This window comes from Sinocyclocheilus grahami, unplaced genomic scaffold (genome assembly GCF_001515645.1).
Source record: "Sinocyclocheilus grahami isolate Dianchi unplaced genomic scaffold, SAMN03320097.WGS_v1.1 scaffold177.1, whole genome shotgun sequence".
Classification (NCBI taxonomy): Eukaryota; Metazoa; Chordata; class Actinopteri; order Cypriniformes; family Cyprinidae; genus Sinocyclocheilus; species Sinocyclocheilus grahami.
The window spans coordinates 212481-226073 of NW_015505356.1; the positions used below are offsets into that span (position 1 = coordinate 212481).

Sequence of the window (13593 nt, forward strand, 5' to 3'; positions counted from 1 at the left end):
TATTTTAATACTATTTTTAAGAAATTTTCAATGACAAAATATTTGTCTTTTAATTACAAAAAGTAAAACAATGCAGTTGTATTTTGAAATATTTTAACTAATCTAGGACTGTAACTAATGATTCTTTTGGTAATCAAGTAATCTACTGAATATTTTGACAATTGAGTAATCTAAGAGTAAAAGAGAAAGAGTTTAGCCCCTTTCACACATACAGTCTTTACTGGTAAATTACCGGTAAGTTACCATTAAGAGATCATGTGTGAACAGGACCTTTTAAAAAATCCCGGTAAATTTGTTCTGGCAATCATATCGTTCTTATGGAGATGACATGATTACTCTGAGCTGTTTACAAAGCTCCGCTGCTTTTTAATTAGTTTTTCTATGTAAATATGCGCTAGATGGACAACTTTGAACATTGCGCCTTGCAGCTTTTTCAACGTGTCGCGCTTCTCCATTCATCAACACGCGTCTCGTGTTTATAAGAGCAAAACATTCTGATTGGCTAGTAATGTTAGTTTGGTTGAGAGTGAAAGCTGTGCTCCTCTCATACCGTTGGTAGGCAAACTCATGGACTTGAAAGTGATTTCAACAAGTTTTATTATTTTTTTTAAATGTAGGATTATTTTTTTCCACAGCCAAACGCTGCACGCCGGAGATCCGACACGGTGCCAGAGAACTTTAAGCCCTGATATATATATATATATATATATTTATTATCACTTTTTTTTTTACTGAGGTTCCTGGACTGAAAACCCCTAATGTAACTTCCATACCAGTTCCCTGTTTGTGACACCAGAAGCCTTCATTTTCTTACCTTGAGCTCTGGGTCTTGTACTTCATGCTCAGACTTGTAAAGCTCTGGATCAAAAGGTCCACTGGTGATACGCAGAGGGCCGTTAGCCATGAGAAGCACTGTGAATTTAAACTGCGCTACATATTCACCTTGAAAGAAAAGAAGATGAGGAGACAGAAGGTTTGACAGTGACTCCAGACTTTGCTGATGGCACCAAACTTCTAAAATAAGAACAGTCTTTGACCTGGTCAAGCGGCAAATGTGCTGGATGCGCTTCTCTGAGCACCGGCGTGACAGGAAATTATTTTTTATTTTCATTTAGTGATTCGTTGCAAAGGTTTAACCTTTATCATCTTCATGCTTCATGAAGGTTTAACATATAAAAGTGAAATTTTATGACTGTGGTACTTATGCCTCACCTTCCTTCTCATGCAGGACATTGAAGGGCTGAAGCAGCTCATGTTTGGCACACTCAACCACTCCTAGTCGAGCTTTACTCTCATCCTCAAATGCCCTGACAGCACAGACACCAGACCACACAAAGACAGAAAGACAAGGAGAGAGACACAAAGGGTGATGAGCAACAGAGGTGAATAGTTTGTTTTGTGCCATGCACTTTTATTTGCGATATTAGTAACTTCAAGGGCATACGTCTGATTGAGAGGGAAATGCACATAAACATAGCTTGAGTTCACTGCCAAATGCATTAACGTAAATATGACCTGGTCTAAAATGTATGTTATTTTATTTATATAATGCATTTATATCATTTAATTATACATTATCATTCAAAAAGGGTCATTAAGATTTCATTGTTGAAGGAAATGAATACTTCTATTCAGCAAGGTTGCATTAAATTGATCAAAAGTGACAATGAAGATTTATGATGTTCAAATAAATGCTGTTCTTTTGATCTTTCTGTATTCAAAGATTCCTGAAAAAAAACAGTCTGTTCAGCGCTGCTTTGAGTCAGACACATCTAATGATTTCTGAAGGATCGTGTGACACTGAAGACTGGAGTAATGACTACTGAAAATTCAGCTTTTTCATCAAAGGAATAAATTACACTTTAAAATATGTTAAGATTAACATGAACAGTTATTTTAAATTGTAATCATATTTCACAATATTAGTATTTTTACTTAATTTTTTTAACAAATAAATTCAGCCTGGGTGAGCATAAGAGACTTTTAATAAAAATCTTACTAACCCCCCAAAAAAACTTTGCCATTGTTTTAATTCAATTTTAGTAATATTTAATTTACTTTAAAATTAATATGAATATTTATCATTTTGAAAGTGATTTATTTTTTCACATTTTTACTTTTGAATTATTAAATTATTGAATTAAAGGGTAACAAAACAGCTCCAGGGCTTTTGCAAAAACTACAGTTTGGACTTCCCCTTTTTCTTTAGTCAAGTAGCATAGATTTCAAAAACTTTTCTACTGCACAGACAGCCAAGTTTTATTAAAAGCTTATTTTGCCAGCAGTGATTTACCCCTTTAATAATGGATTTCTTCATTTTCTTTTTAAGTGGTGGCCCTTCCTTAAGGGCAAGTTGAACTAACTTTCAATTAGTGATAAAAAAAATGTTAAACCCCTACTTGAACCTAAAAAGAATTACCTCAGAGTAAATGGCATAGCATCAAATCGCCGTTCGACCTCACTAAAGAACATCCTGGAGGTCTTCATCTTCAGTCCATACTGCTTGCTGGGGTCTCGCTTGTAAACGGTGGTCCTCTGCCCGGAGTCTCTAGCCTACAGGGAGAAAGAGATCGAGGTGATCAGCTATCTGTCGCATGTTAACGGCAGACATCGAGAGCACAGTGATGTTGAGATGAGTCTTCACCTTTCCCTCTCCAGTGCTAATGAGCACATCCACAGCGTACACCTCATGCACCTCAAATTCTGCCTTCTCATGGTCCTTCCTTAGAGCAGACAAGGACAGAGAGCATTTAGCATAGAGAAATACTTTTCAAAAACAATCTAGCACTTCATTTTCCTGACCTTTGCTGGTCGGTGGGGTTCTGAATGATGGTCTTCTCTCCATCAATGACGTGCTGCTTTAACTGATGAGACAGCATGCCTGTGTAGAGTCAGAAGGAGCTTTAAAAACCGTGTTTTGATGCTTCAACAGTGAGTGAGATCAGGTTTTGGTCAGCTCACCCTCTATAGCCATGCATTTGAATGATTGGGCAATCTTGTTCCAGGCCTCTGTGACCTGAGTGTTCTGAGAAAAACAGAAAAACAGGCGGTTGACCCTCTATCACTTTCTAAATGCGTTTTATACAGCTGGTGAATCACATTTAAACTAGTGTTGTTAAATAATATTACTAAAAATAATTTTCAGTACTTGAAATGGAGTTGAAATAAAACATAAGTATTAGACAAAAAAAACAGAAAAGTTGCTTTGGCAAATTGGCAGTTTGGTAAGTTTAAGTACTAAAATTACTAAATGTGAAAAAAATAAATTAAAGCTAAATAGAAATTAAAAATATAAAACAGCCCATTCAAAATATTCATAAATGATTTAATTCATATAATGATATAACATTGATTTTAACATTATTTTATTTTGAAATATTATCAAATTTATTAAGTACCATCATCTTCTGAAGATGCTGTCCCTTACATGTAGACCAAGGTTATAAGTTGGCCTCCACAAAGGGAATTATCCATTTTAATAATAGAGAATTTATGACTTTAAAGGGGTCATATGACGTTGCTAAAAAATAACATTATTTTGTGTGTTTGGTGTAATGCAATGTGTTTAGTGGTTTAAGGTTCAAAAAACACATTATTTTCCACATACTGTACATTATTGTTTCTCCTCTATGCCCCGCCTTTCTGAAACGCGTCGATTTTTACAAAGCTCATCGGTCTGAAAAGCGAGGTGTGCTCTGATTGGCCAGCTATCCAGTGCGTTGTGATTGGCCGAATACCTCAAGCGTGTGACAGAAATGTTACACCCCTTACCAGGTTCAGGAAACTTTCCTCTGTAAAGTGCGCTGCACACACTCGAATAGTTGGGTTGAACTGTTCTGGAGCAGTGTTGGAAATAAAACTTAACCACTGATTTCTAGTTGTGTCCTCTTTTTGTAAGGCCAAACAAAGTAGTTTGTCTTTCACAATGAAACACACAGCATCTCCACGATATGGCGGTGGCAATACTACAGCGAGAATCAAAGTAACAACTTCTTTCTTTGCGTATACATTTGGGCGGTGTTATGCAAATCTTCCCCCACTGTGTCGTAGACATGTGGGGGCGTGTTTGAACGAGGCGTTTTAGGAGGGCGCGGCTGAGTGTTCACTTTTATAAAGAATATCTCTTTGGGTTTGAAACTTTAATCTTTGCGACTTTACGGATCTTCTGTATGCACGAACAGCTTTTAACACTCCAAAGTCAACGGAAAACATGAAATCGCATCATATGACCCCTTTAAATAAACACATTATTTTCCACATACTGTACATTATTGTTTCTCCTCTATGCCCCGCCTTTCTGAAACGCGTCGATTTTTACAAAGCTCATCGGTCTGAAAAGCGAGGTGTGCTCTGATTGGCCAGCTATCCAGTGCGTTGTGATTGGCCGAATACCTCAAGCGTGTGACAGAAATGTTACGCCCCTTACCAGGTTCAGGAAACTTTCCTCTGTAAAGTGCGCTGCACACACTCGAATAGTTGGGTTGAACTGTTCTGGAGCAGTGTTGGAAATAAAACTTAACCACTGATTTCTAGTTGTGTCCTCTTTTTGTAAGGCCAAACAAAGTAGTTTGTCTTTCACAATGAAACACACAGCATCTCCACGATATGGCGGTGGCAATACTACAGCGAGAATCAAAGTAACAACTTCTTTCTTTGCGTATACATTTGGGCGGTGTTATGCAAATCTTCCCCCACTGTGTCGTAGACATGTGGGGGCGTGTTTGAACGAGGCGTTTTAGGAGGGCGCGGCTGAGTGTTCACTTTTATAAAGAATATCTCTTTGGGTTTGAAACTTTAATCTTTGCGACTTTACGGATCTTCTGTATGCACGAACAGCTTTTAACACTCCAAAGTCAACGGAAAACATGAAATCGCATCATATGACCCCTTTAAAGAATGATTAAATAGTTAATCAGTGTTATTCATGAGGAGGTTATTAGCAGTTAAATACACGACTGGATTGATTCTAACTAACCTGATTCCCAGGCTTAACCAGCCGAAGAGCAGCTTCTGCACACAAGTGGGCAGCTTTGATCACATCTGCTTTACGTCCTGTCACTGGAGCATCCTAGAAGAACAGCAAAGTTAAGTGCGCTTCTAACAGAATGAAAAACTAGCTTTGTGGCATTCACAACGAAGAGACACATACCTTGGTCGCACCAACCACAAAGCTGTGAGCAATGTTGGAGATGAAGCCATCCACATGCACTCCAAGGTCACTGTGAAAAAAACAAAACAAAATGCAATAATGAGGAAACGGGCTGATAAACTGAATATTTTTTTCTATATATTAAACAGAAATAACACTCACATTTTAACCAAGTCACCATCTTTAAGCGTGTAGTCTGGATCGCTCTTCAGCGGTGAGAAGTGGCATACACAGTTATTCACAGACACACAGGTGGGAAAGGCAATCCCTGTCACATGAGAATGAAACATATATCTACTTTTTCATAGACAGTACTTTGTCATAAGTTTGGAAACTTTATGATTTTTAAATGTTTTATTGAAGTCTCTTATGCTCACCAAGGCTGCATTTATTTGATCAAAAATACAGTAAAAACAGTAATATTGTGAAATAGCCTATTATTACAATTTGAAATAACTATTCCTAAGAAATGGCTGCTGAAAATTTAGCTTTGCCATCACAGGAATAAGTGACTTTAAAATATATAACAATAGAACACAGTTCTTTTAAATTGTAATACTATTTCAGAATATTACTGTTTTTACTGTATTTTTGATCATATAAATGTAATTAAATTAAAACATTTAAAAAATCTTATTGTTTCCTACCTTTTGATACTTTATATATAATAATTTATTTTAAAATATAAAATAAATTGTAAAAAATTAAATTGATTAAATTATAAATTAACTCAATTTTGATTCATGATTTTAATGAATATTATATATAATATTTTTAAATATAACATTTTTAAATAAATACATAGACAATAAAAAAATAATACAATTAAAAAATGTAAATCATTTAAAATCACTGATTACTGTCACTTTTGAAATCACTGATTCAAGACTGTAATTAATATTATATATATCTCTTTTCATTAGCATTCTTACCTTTCTTTATCTCTTTCTCCTTCTTGAAGACCTTGCCTGTTTCGACAGTGATGAAAGCATCTCCTTTCTCGCACAGGCTGAGGACAGACACACCAGGCTTGGCTGCTTCGATGACCACCTTCAAAGCCTCTGAAAGAGAAAGAGATTTCACATTAAACAACAAAGTTTCCTACCACAAAGGATTTTGAAGCTCTCCCTAAAGCACTATGTGACATGACCTGATCTGAAGAAGAACAATACACATTAAATCAGTAAGCACTTCTAGTAAAAGGAAGAAATTTAAGATTTCAGTTGCTGACAATAGCTAACTCCTGCCAATAAATCTACTGGACAGAATTACACTTTTTGACATTACTTTAACATATTAGCTACTATATACATACATACATACATGTATGTGTGTATATATATATATAGAGAGAGAGAGAGAGAGAGATAACCAATGTTGAAGTTAATACTCATGAAACTGAAGGGGACAACATGTAAAGATTATGAGTTGTGTTATGAGTGATAGGCTATTTTATAATTAATAAATGAAACATGGTAAGCATATAAAATGTAAAACATTAGCAACAAAATATTTTTTTCTGATCATTTAATTAACTTCACCTGTAAATGAATAAAATAGGCAACGTCTCACAGACTTTGTTCAATCTTTATATTTCTGACTTGCAATGCAAACCATTAATTTGTCTCTAGTTTGCACACATTCTGCCTTTAATGTCTGATAACAACCCTCATTCACATTCTAGTAGCCTTATCAGTGCATTTTATTCTCAAGATGTAATTTCCACAACTGTCATTTACACCACCAAATGTTTTCAAACACATATTATTATTTGCCATTAAAATGCTTCTGTTGTCGTAAATATATATATATATATATATATATATATATATATATATATATATATTTATTATATAGACTGAAACACAACAGGAGACGTCGGGCAGAATGACAGGGTCAGTCGCCACTCACTCTCATCGTAAGGAACAAGCAATGAAAGTGAATGGTGACTCAGAGGCTGTCAGTCACTTAACGTTGTGTCAAACATGTCCTATTGTGGTTAATAGTCATGCAGGTTTAGAGTAACATCACGGTGAGTAAATAATGACAGAATTTTACTTTTGGGGTGAACAACCACTTTAAGTCGGTACGTTACAACTACAGCTAACTGGCTAACCTGCTAGCCGAATATTTATAAACATAAACAACGCTCTTAAGATTACAAAACGTCTACTGCTGATGCTTATCCGCACGATTTCAAGTTAAGTCAAGTCAAAAAAACTACAAAATGAATGGCATCTATGTCTATCTCACTACAGCTCGCAGACACATGGCCGAGCGCTGAGCTGCATCACCGCTCGGTCAAAATCAACCCTTGATCACGCATAAAGCTCCAGAATCAATCTTACGGTTTGCTATGTCGGCCCCCATCTTGTACTTGGTGACCACCAAGTCATCAGAGATGGTGTGCTCTTGCTGGTCGTCGTCTCCTGACATGCTTGTCAGCGGTGGGATTCAAGAGGAGCTCGTAACTTTTTCCCTCGCTTCGCTTGTGGGATGATGGAGCACAGCACGCCTCAGATCTCACAGCCTGCGCCAGCAGCAGCCGTGGAAACGCGCAAGATGGCCGATTACTGCACCGCACTTCAAAATAAAAGTCGCAGTTACTCGTCATAACTTTGCCAGTTTGGCATGGGGATGTCAGTGTTTTATGTACAACCAAATCATATTAGGATAAATCTTCAACGTCTTGCATTTTTGTCGCTTGAATAAGAGATTTCAACGTTTGTTTCTTTTTTGGTATGAAGGTGGTCTTGGAAGACCAATTAATTAAGATGTCCTTTATTTCGAAAGTTTTAACCATTTCAATATTTAATGCGTGTGTGAGTATAAGTATATAAGTAGCAGGAATAGTAGCCTATGTTATTATATGCTGTTCTAAATTTAGCAAATGTGTTTTTTTTTACTGTAATACAAACCTCCATCAGATTTTGTGTTGTCTTGATCGTCAGAACATGCACGAGTTTCTATGAAATTATGACAATAGTTTGGACTTTAAATGTGCCATTTGTTGTCATTTTCAACCAGCTTGTTGAGTTTATCGTGGTTCATGATGGTTAAAGTAAATAATTAATTTAATTTAATTAACCAATGTTGAAGTTAATACTCATGAAACTGAAGGGGACAACATGTAAAGATTATGAGTTGTGTTATGAGTGATAGGCTATTTTATAATTAATAAATGAAACATGGTAAGCATATAAAATGTAAAACATTAGCAACAAAATATTTTTTTCTGATCATTTAATTAACTTCACCTGTAAATGAATAAAATATGCAACGTCTCACAGACTTTGTTCAATCTTTATATTTCTGACTTGCAATGCAAACCATTAATTTGTCTCTAGTTTGCACACATTCGTGCCTTTAATGTCTGATAACAACCCTCATTCACATTCTAGTAGCCTTATCAGTGCATTTTATTCTCAAGATGTAATTTCCACAACTGTCATTTACACCACCAAATGTTTTCAAACACATATTATTATTTGCCATTAAAATGCTTCTGTTGTCGTAAATATATATATATATATATATATATATATATATATATATATAAAATGATTTTTACACTTTTGATTAAAATATTTTTAAATATAATGTCCTACTCTAGTTTGACAAAACATTGGTGACAGCTAAATATTTTTGCATAATAACAATTAAGTATGGGAGACAATAAACTTGAAAGATTACATTTACTGATAGAGAAAAATCAATATACAATAACTGTTTTGTTTTGTTTTTTTCCAAAAAGGCTTGTTCCTCATTGAGTACACAAAGATAATCGTCTTAAAAAACAAACATGAATCTATACAAAACCACAGGAGTTGAACAAACAAGTGGAGGTAGGCCAATCTTCAACAAGACAAGTGATTTTATACTATAATAAAGTATAATATTTTGTTGGCACATAAGCATAAATGTATATGTTCAAATTCTGAACACATGGTAGATATACGTCCTTAGAAACTTGTTGGGTTTGTCAGTCCATTCTGTTTCCACCACTGATCCATCACATTGTTTATGTTAGTCAGTTGAAGTCAATAATCATGTGCAAACTGCATCCTGCTTGTGGAACAGTCTGCTGTGCCAGTAGTCCGGGTTGTCAAATGAAGTGTTTTGCGCCTCCACTCCAGCACACACTTTTAGGTAGGATCTGAGACCAGTCTTTTGTGGCTCCTCTCCCACAACAGGTCTTCCCTTTACCGAAAAGTTCTGATAATCAGCCTGATCTCTGTCCTCAGAGTCAGTTCTCCCAGATGCCTCCATGTCCACATATTCACTGCGCTGTGTAGTAATATCAGAATCCTCATTCTCCTTAGGCCTATGTCTTGCACTTACATTTTGGTAAATCGCTTCTCTGCCATCACTCTCCACCTCATCTGGACAGCTCGCGGGACTGTTTCGCTGATGTATGTCTGTACGTATGTCCATGTATTCATACTCAACCACCACGTCTTGTGGTGGCTCTTCCTCTACAGGGCTGCTCTCTGACTGGTTCTCATCAGTACACATTACTGTTCCAACCAGACTGTATTCACAAGCAGCAGCAGACTCCACGCTGTCTCCTTCAGACGAACTAGCGCCCTTATCTGACTGTTCGGTTTGTGTTGAGTCAGTGTCTCTCTTCTGTGGTAAAATGCTGCATGTGAAAGGAGAAGCAGGGGGGGATGGGCTGCTCAGTGCTGATGAACCATCAGTGCTGTCTGTGGGTGAAGTAGAAAGCTGAGGGGGCTGTTTGTTCATTAGCTCATACTCTTGTATTTCTGTTTTTGGTGGCGGGAGAGCACTCTTGGAGTTTCTGGATGCCCTTCCATATGGAACAGTACTTCTGGAAGCTAAATGAGAAGATATGTGTCATAAAAATGGCACGCAGTTGAGTCTCAATAATGACTAAACATAAACTGCGAGTGCAGTATTGGTTTACCTTTCTCTGTGGGCAACACATATCCATAATGGTCCTCGTCTACACCCTCCAGACCTGAGGAAAACGGATCTGAGGCCACAGACACGCCATTGGATATGTATGCACTGTCCATACGGCTGCGACCTCTGCGCAAACTACCTGTTTGAGAACTAAGTTCAGCCATTTCAATGTCCACCATGGTCCCCCTGCCCTCTGAGCACTCTGACTCTGTCCTCACTGAGCCCATCTTCCTCCTCTGGGCTCTCATCTGAGTGGGAACAATACAAATAGATTACTTCACATTCTGTCTTCTAATGTGATCTAATGCTGTGGATTTCAAACAAGGGTCTGTATATATATATTTTTTTGGAGGACTGTCACAGTTAACTGTTAAAAACGATCTAATATTACATTTTAATACCAATGTTTCTCAAATCTTAAATCATATTCCTTAATATTTTCCCACAGTAACATAATATAAGTAATAAAAAGCCTATTATTTAATGTTGCTTTCCCTTACATAGTATAAATGAGTCTTTAGCATTAAAATATATAGCTGACTTTAGATTTTATGAAAGGGATTTCTCACAAGAGGATTATATATTGGGTTCCTTGGCACCAAAAAGTTTGAAACCCCCAATTTAATGCATGTTCATACTGTGATATAATAAAAAAGTTCATTTGAGCTGAAAGCCTGAAGTTATATATAGCTGTAGTCAAGTTAACATGATAAGATGATACGAAAGCTGACCTGTCTAGGGTCGTCCCCTGGGGTCATGGGGAGATAACCTATTGGTGTTGTGTGTTCTGTGGTGCCCTGAAAAGAGAGAGAGAGAAAAAAATGACTTCAATTAAATGCTGTTCTTCTGAACTTTCTAGTCACCAAAGAATAAGAAAAAATCAGCATATTAGAACGATTTCTGAAGTGACACTGAAGACTGAAGTAATGACTGCTGAAAATTTGTATCACAGGAATAAATTACATTTTTAAATATATTAAAATAGAAAATATATTTTAAATTGTTATAATATTTCACAATATTACAGTTTTTACAGTATGTTTTACTGCATCAAATCAATTCAGCCTTGGTGAGTATAAGAGACTTCTTTAAAAACATTAAATAAAAAGAAATCTTACTGAATCCAAACTTAGTGTAAACGGTAGTGTAAACATGAAAGAAATGTTTGTTGAAGTGTATTGCAGACATCTCACCTTGTAGGAGGTCATGCGGAGGCGAGAATGACTTCTATTTGGTGACAGCTGGAGGGGAGGAGTAACAAACCCATCCTGTAATACTTCATCATCATCATCATCCTCCTCCAAGTTTGCCTCTAAATGAGAACCTCTAACATATCGTTGGTGGCTTTCATCTGCACCAGTGCAATTCTGAGGAGGCTACATTATGATACAGAAATCAATGTTTAAAGCAATCACAAACCTGCTTTCTAGTGAACATTTTCAAATAAAATCTTGATTTCTTACTTTTACCACAAGGTATCGTGGTGGATCCCTGGCCATTCTCGTAAATTCATTGGCGAGCTCTTTAAATGTAGGCCTTACATTCTCATCAATCATCCAGCCTGAGGATAGAGGGGTTAAAAATAATGATGCAGGATAACAGGGCCGGATCTAGACATTTGGAGGCCCCCCACCCCCAATAAAAAGCATTTAAAACAAATATGATTCCTAACCTTTTTATTTATACAACATTTCATTTGACATTTTGTATAATTTTACTTATACAGCTAAAAAGTTAGGACACTATTTTTAATGTTTTTGAAAGATGTCTGCTCATCAAGTCTGGATTTATTTGATCAAAAACTGTAATATTGTAAAATGGTTTTCTGTTACTGTTTACTGTTTACTATACTTCAAAATATAATCGATTCCTGTGATTACAAAGCTGAATTTTCAGCATCATTACTCCAGTCTTCAGTGTCACATGATCCTTCAGAAATCATTCTAATATGCTGATTTATTATCAATGTTAGATCAATGTTGTGCTGCTTAATATTTATTTTATAGCCTGGGATACTTTTTCAGGATTTTTTGATGATTAAAAAGTTGTTTAAAAATGTAAATAAATATAGAAATCTTTTAGAACAATATAATTCTTTACTATAACTTATCAATTTAACACATCCTTGCTGAATATTACTGTTTTTTTTCTGTATTTTTGATCAAATAAATGCAGACTTGGTGAGCAAAGAGACTTCTTTCAAAAACCTTACAAATAGTAATGGCTCCAAACTTTTGACCAGTACTATATGTACATATTAATCAAACTTTATCTAAGGTAATCTCTTTTTTGTTAGTTTAGGATGTTATTATAGCCTTAATATTATTATTATTATTATTTATAATACATTATAATTAATTTATTCACAGTTCCTGAATACCACTTCAGTAAATAAACATCATTGCTTTTATCATTTTTGTCTGGGGAAAAAAAATAAATAATAATAATTAAAAAATATATATATTTTATATATATAATATATACAGTGGGTACGGAAAGTATTCAGACCCCCTTAAATTTTTCACTCTTTGTTATATTGCAGCCATTTGCTAAAATCATTTAAGTAAAAAATTTTTCCTCATTAATGTACACACAGCACCCCATATTGACAGAAAAACACAGAATTGTTGACATTTTTGCAGATTTATTAAAAAAGAAAAACTTAAATATCACATTATATTTTCAAAGCTTTCAATGTACTCTCATTAAAAAATAACTTTAATAATGTTTATTAGTTCTAACAAATACATTTTTTTTGCTCAAAACTAACCGAAATTAAAAATTATTTGCCCATAATTTCTGCACAGGAGAGACTTGGTCTTGTTTCAAAACAAAAGGAAATATATGTCTGTATCCACATCGGCTTTCGACCAAGATGATTTGAAAAATATCAGCAAATTGGATATCGACAAAAATCTAATATTGTGCATCCCTTGTTAAAAATGTGTTTATAAAGATGTTCAGTGCTTTTTTAAAGTTTTATAAAATCATGAAATGTTTCCCAAATGTGTCAAGCATCTGCCTTACACTTGACCATGACCATGTAGACATCTATGGTGCAGATTTGTGGTTGAGCCAGTCGCTCTCCTTTCTCCAATAGACCTGGCACATCATGAGGATGCATGGATGCATATGGCTCGGCTCCATATGACATCATTTCCCATACAGTCACCCCTGGAATAAGTAAGAAGAACTTCAAACAACTAAACAAAATCAAACACTTGATATTCAACAGCACTAAGACTCACCGTAGCTCCACACATCACTCTGATGAGTGTATCTTCTGAAGAGGATACTCTCTAATGCCATCCATTTTATTGGCATCTGAAAAAGAGACCATCTTTAAACATAAAGATGACAGAAACTTCAACAGATGATGCTTTTGTACTACACTTATTTCTCATAAAAATATCAAATTATCACCCCCTTTGCTAGGTGGTGTGAGAATATATATACAGTATATATATATATATATATATATATATATATATATATATATATATATATATAATATTTTT

At 35.3% G+C, this 13593-nt stretch overlaps 2 protein-coding genes across 3 annotated transcripts in view; both read right to left on the reverse strand.

Annotated features, from left to right (window-relative positions):
- The window catches only part of LOC107593906 (proliferation-associated protein 2G4-like), a 10231-nt gene extending 2483 nt beyond the window's left edge, over window positions 1-7748 (reverse strand). The window contains exons 1-11 of the mRNA XM_016283789.1: window positions 7498-7748; window positions 6082-6210; window positions 5312-5417; window positions 5150-5219; window positions 4976-5068; window positions 2962-3025; window positions 2803-2881; window positions 2645-2723; window positions 2420-2553; window positions 1213-1307; window positions 815-942 (exon numbers count right to left, since the gene is read on the reverse strand). Of these exons, the coding sequence (XP_016139275.1) occupies window positions 815-942; window positions 1213-1307; window positions 2420-2553; window positions 2645-2723; window positions 2803-2881; window positions 2962-3025; window positions 4976-5068; window positions 5150-5219; window positions 5312-5417; window positions 6082-6210; window positions 7498-7585 (1065 nt within the window). The 5' untranslated portion in view covers window positions 7586-7748. The remainder of the gene's footprint in view (window positions 1-814; window positions 943-1212; window positions 1308-2419; window positions 2554-2644; window positions 2724-2802; window positions 2882-2961; window positions 3026-4975; window positions 5069-5149; window positions 5220-5311; window positions 5418-6081; window positions 6211-7497) is intronic.
- Window positions 7749-8797: 1049 nt separating this feature from the next.
- Window positions 8798-13593, reverse strand: part of erbb3b (erb-b2 receptor tyrosine kinase 3b) — a 23940-nt gene continuing 19144 nt past the window's right edge. For both annotated transcript variants that reach the window (XM_016283791.1, XM_016283790.1), the window contains 7 exons: window positions 13324-13399; window positions 13103-13249; window positions 11539-11636; window positions 11269-11451; window positions 10807-10872; window positions 10077-10323; window positions 8798-9987 (listed from right to left, as the gene is read on the reverse strand). In XM_016283791.1, coding sequence (XP_016139277.1) covers window positions 9197-9987; window positions 10077-10323; window positions 10807-10872; window positions 11269-11451; window positions 11539-11636; window positions 13103-13249; window positions 13324-13399 — 1608 coding nt within the window. In that variant the 3' untranslated portion in view covers window positions 8798-9196. The remainder of the gene's footprint in view (window positions 9988-10076; window positions 10324-10806; window positions 10873-11268; window positions 11452-11538; window positions 11637-13102; window positions 13250-13323; window positions 13400-13593) is intronic.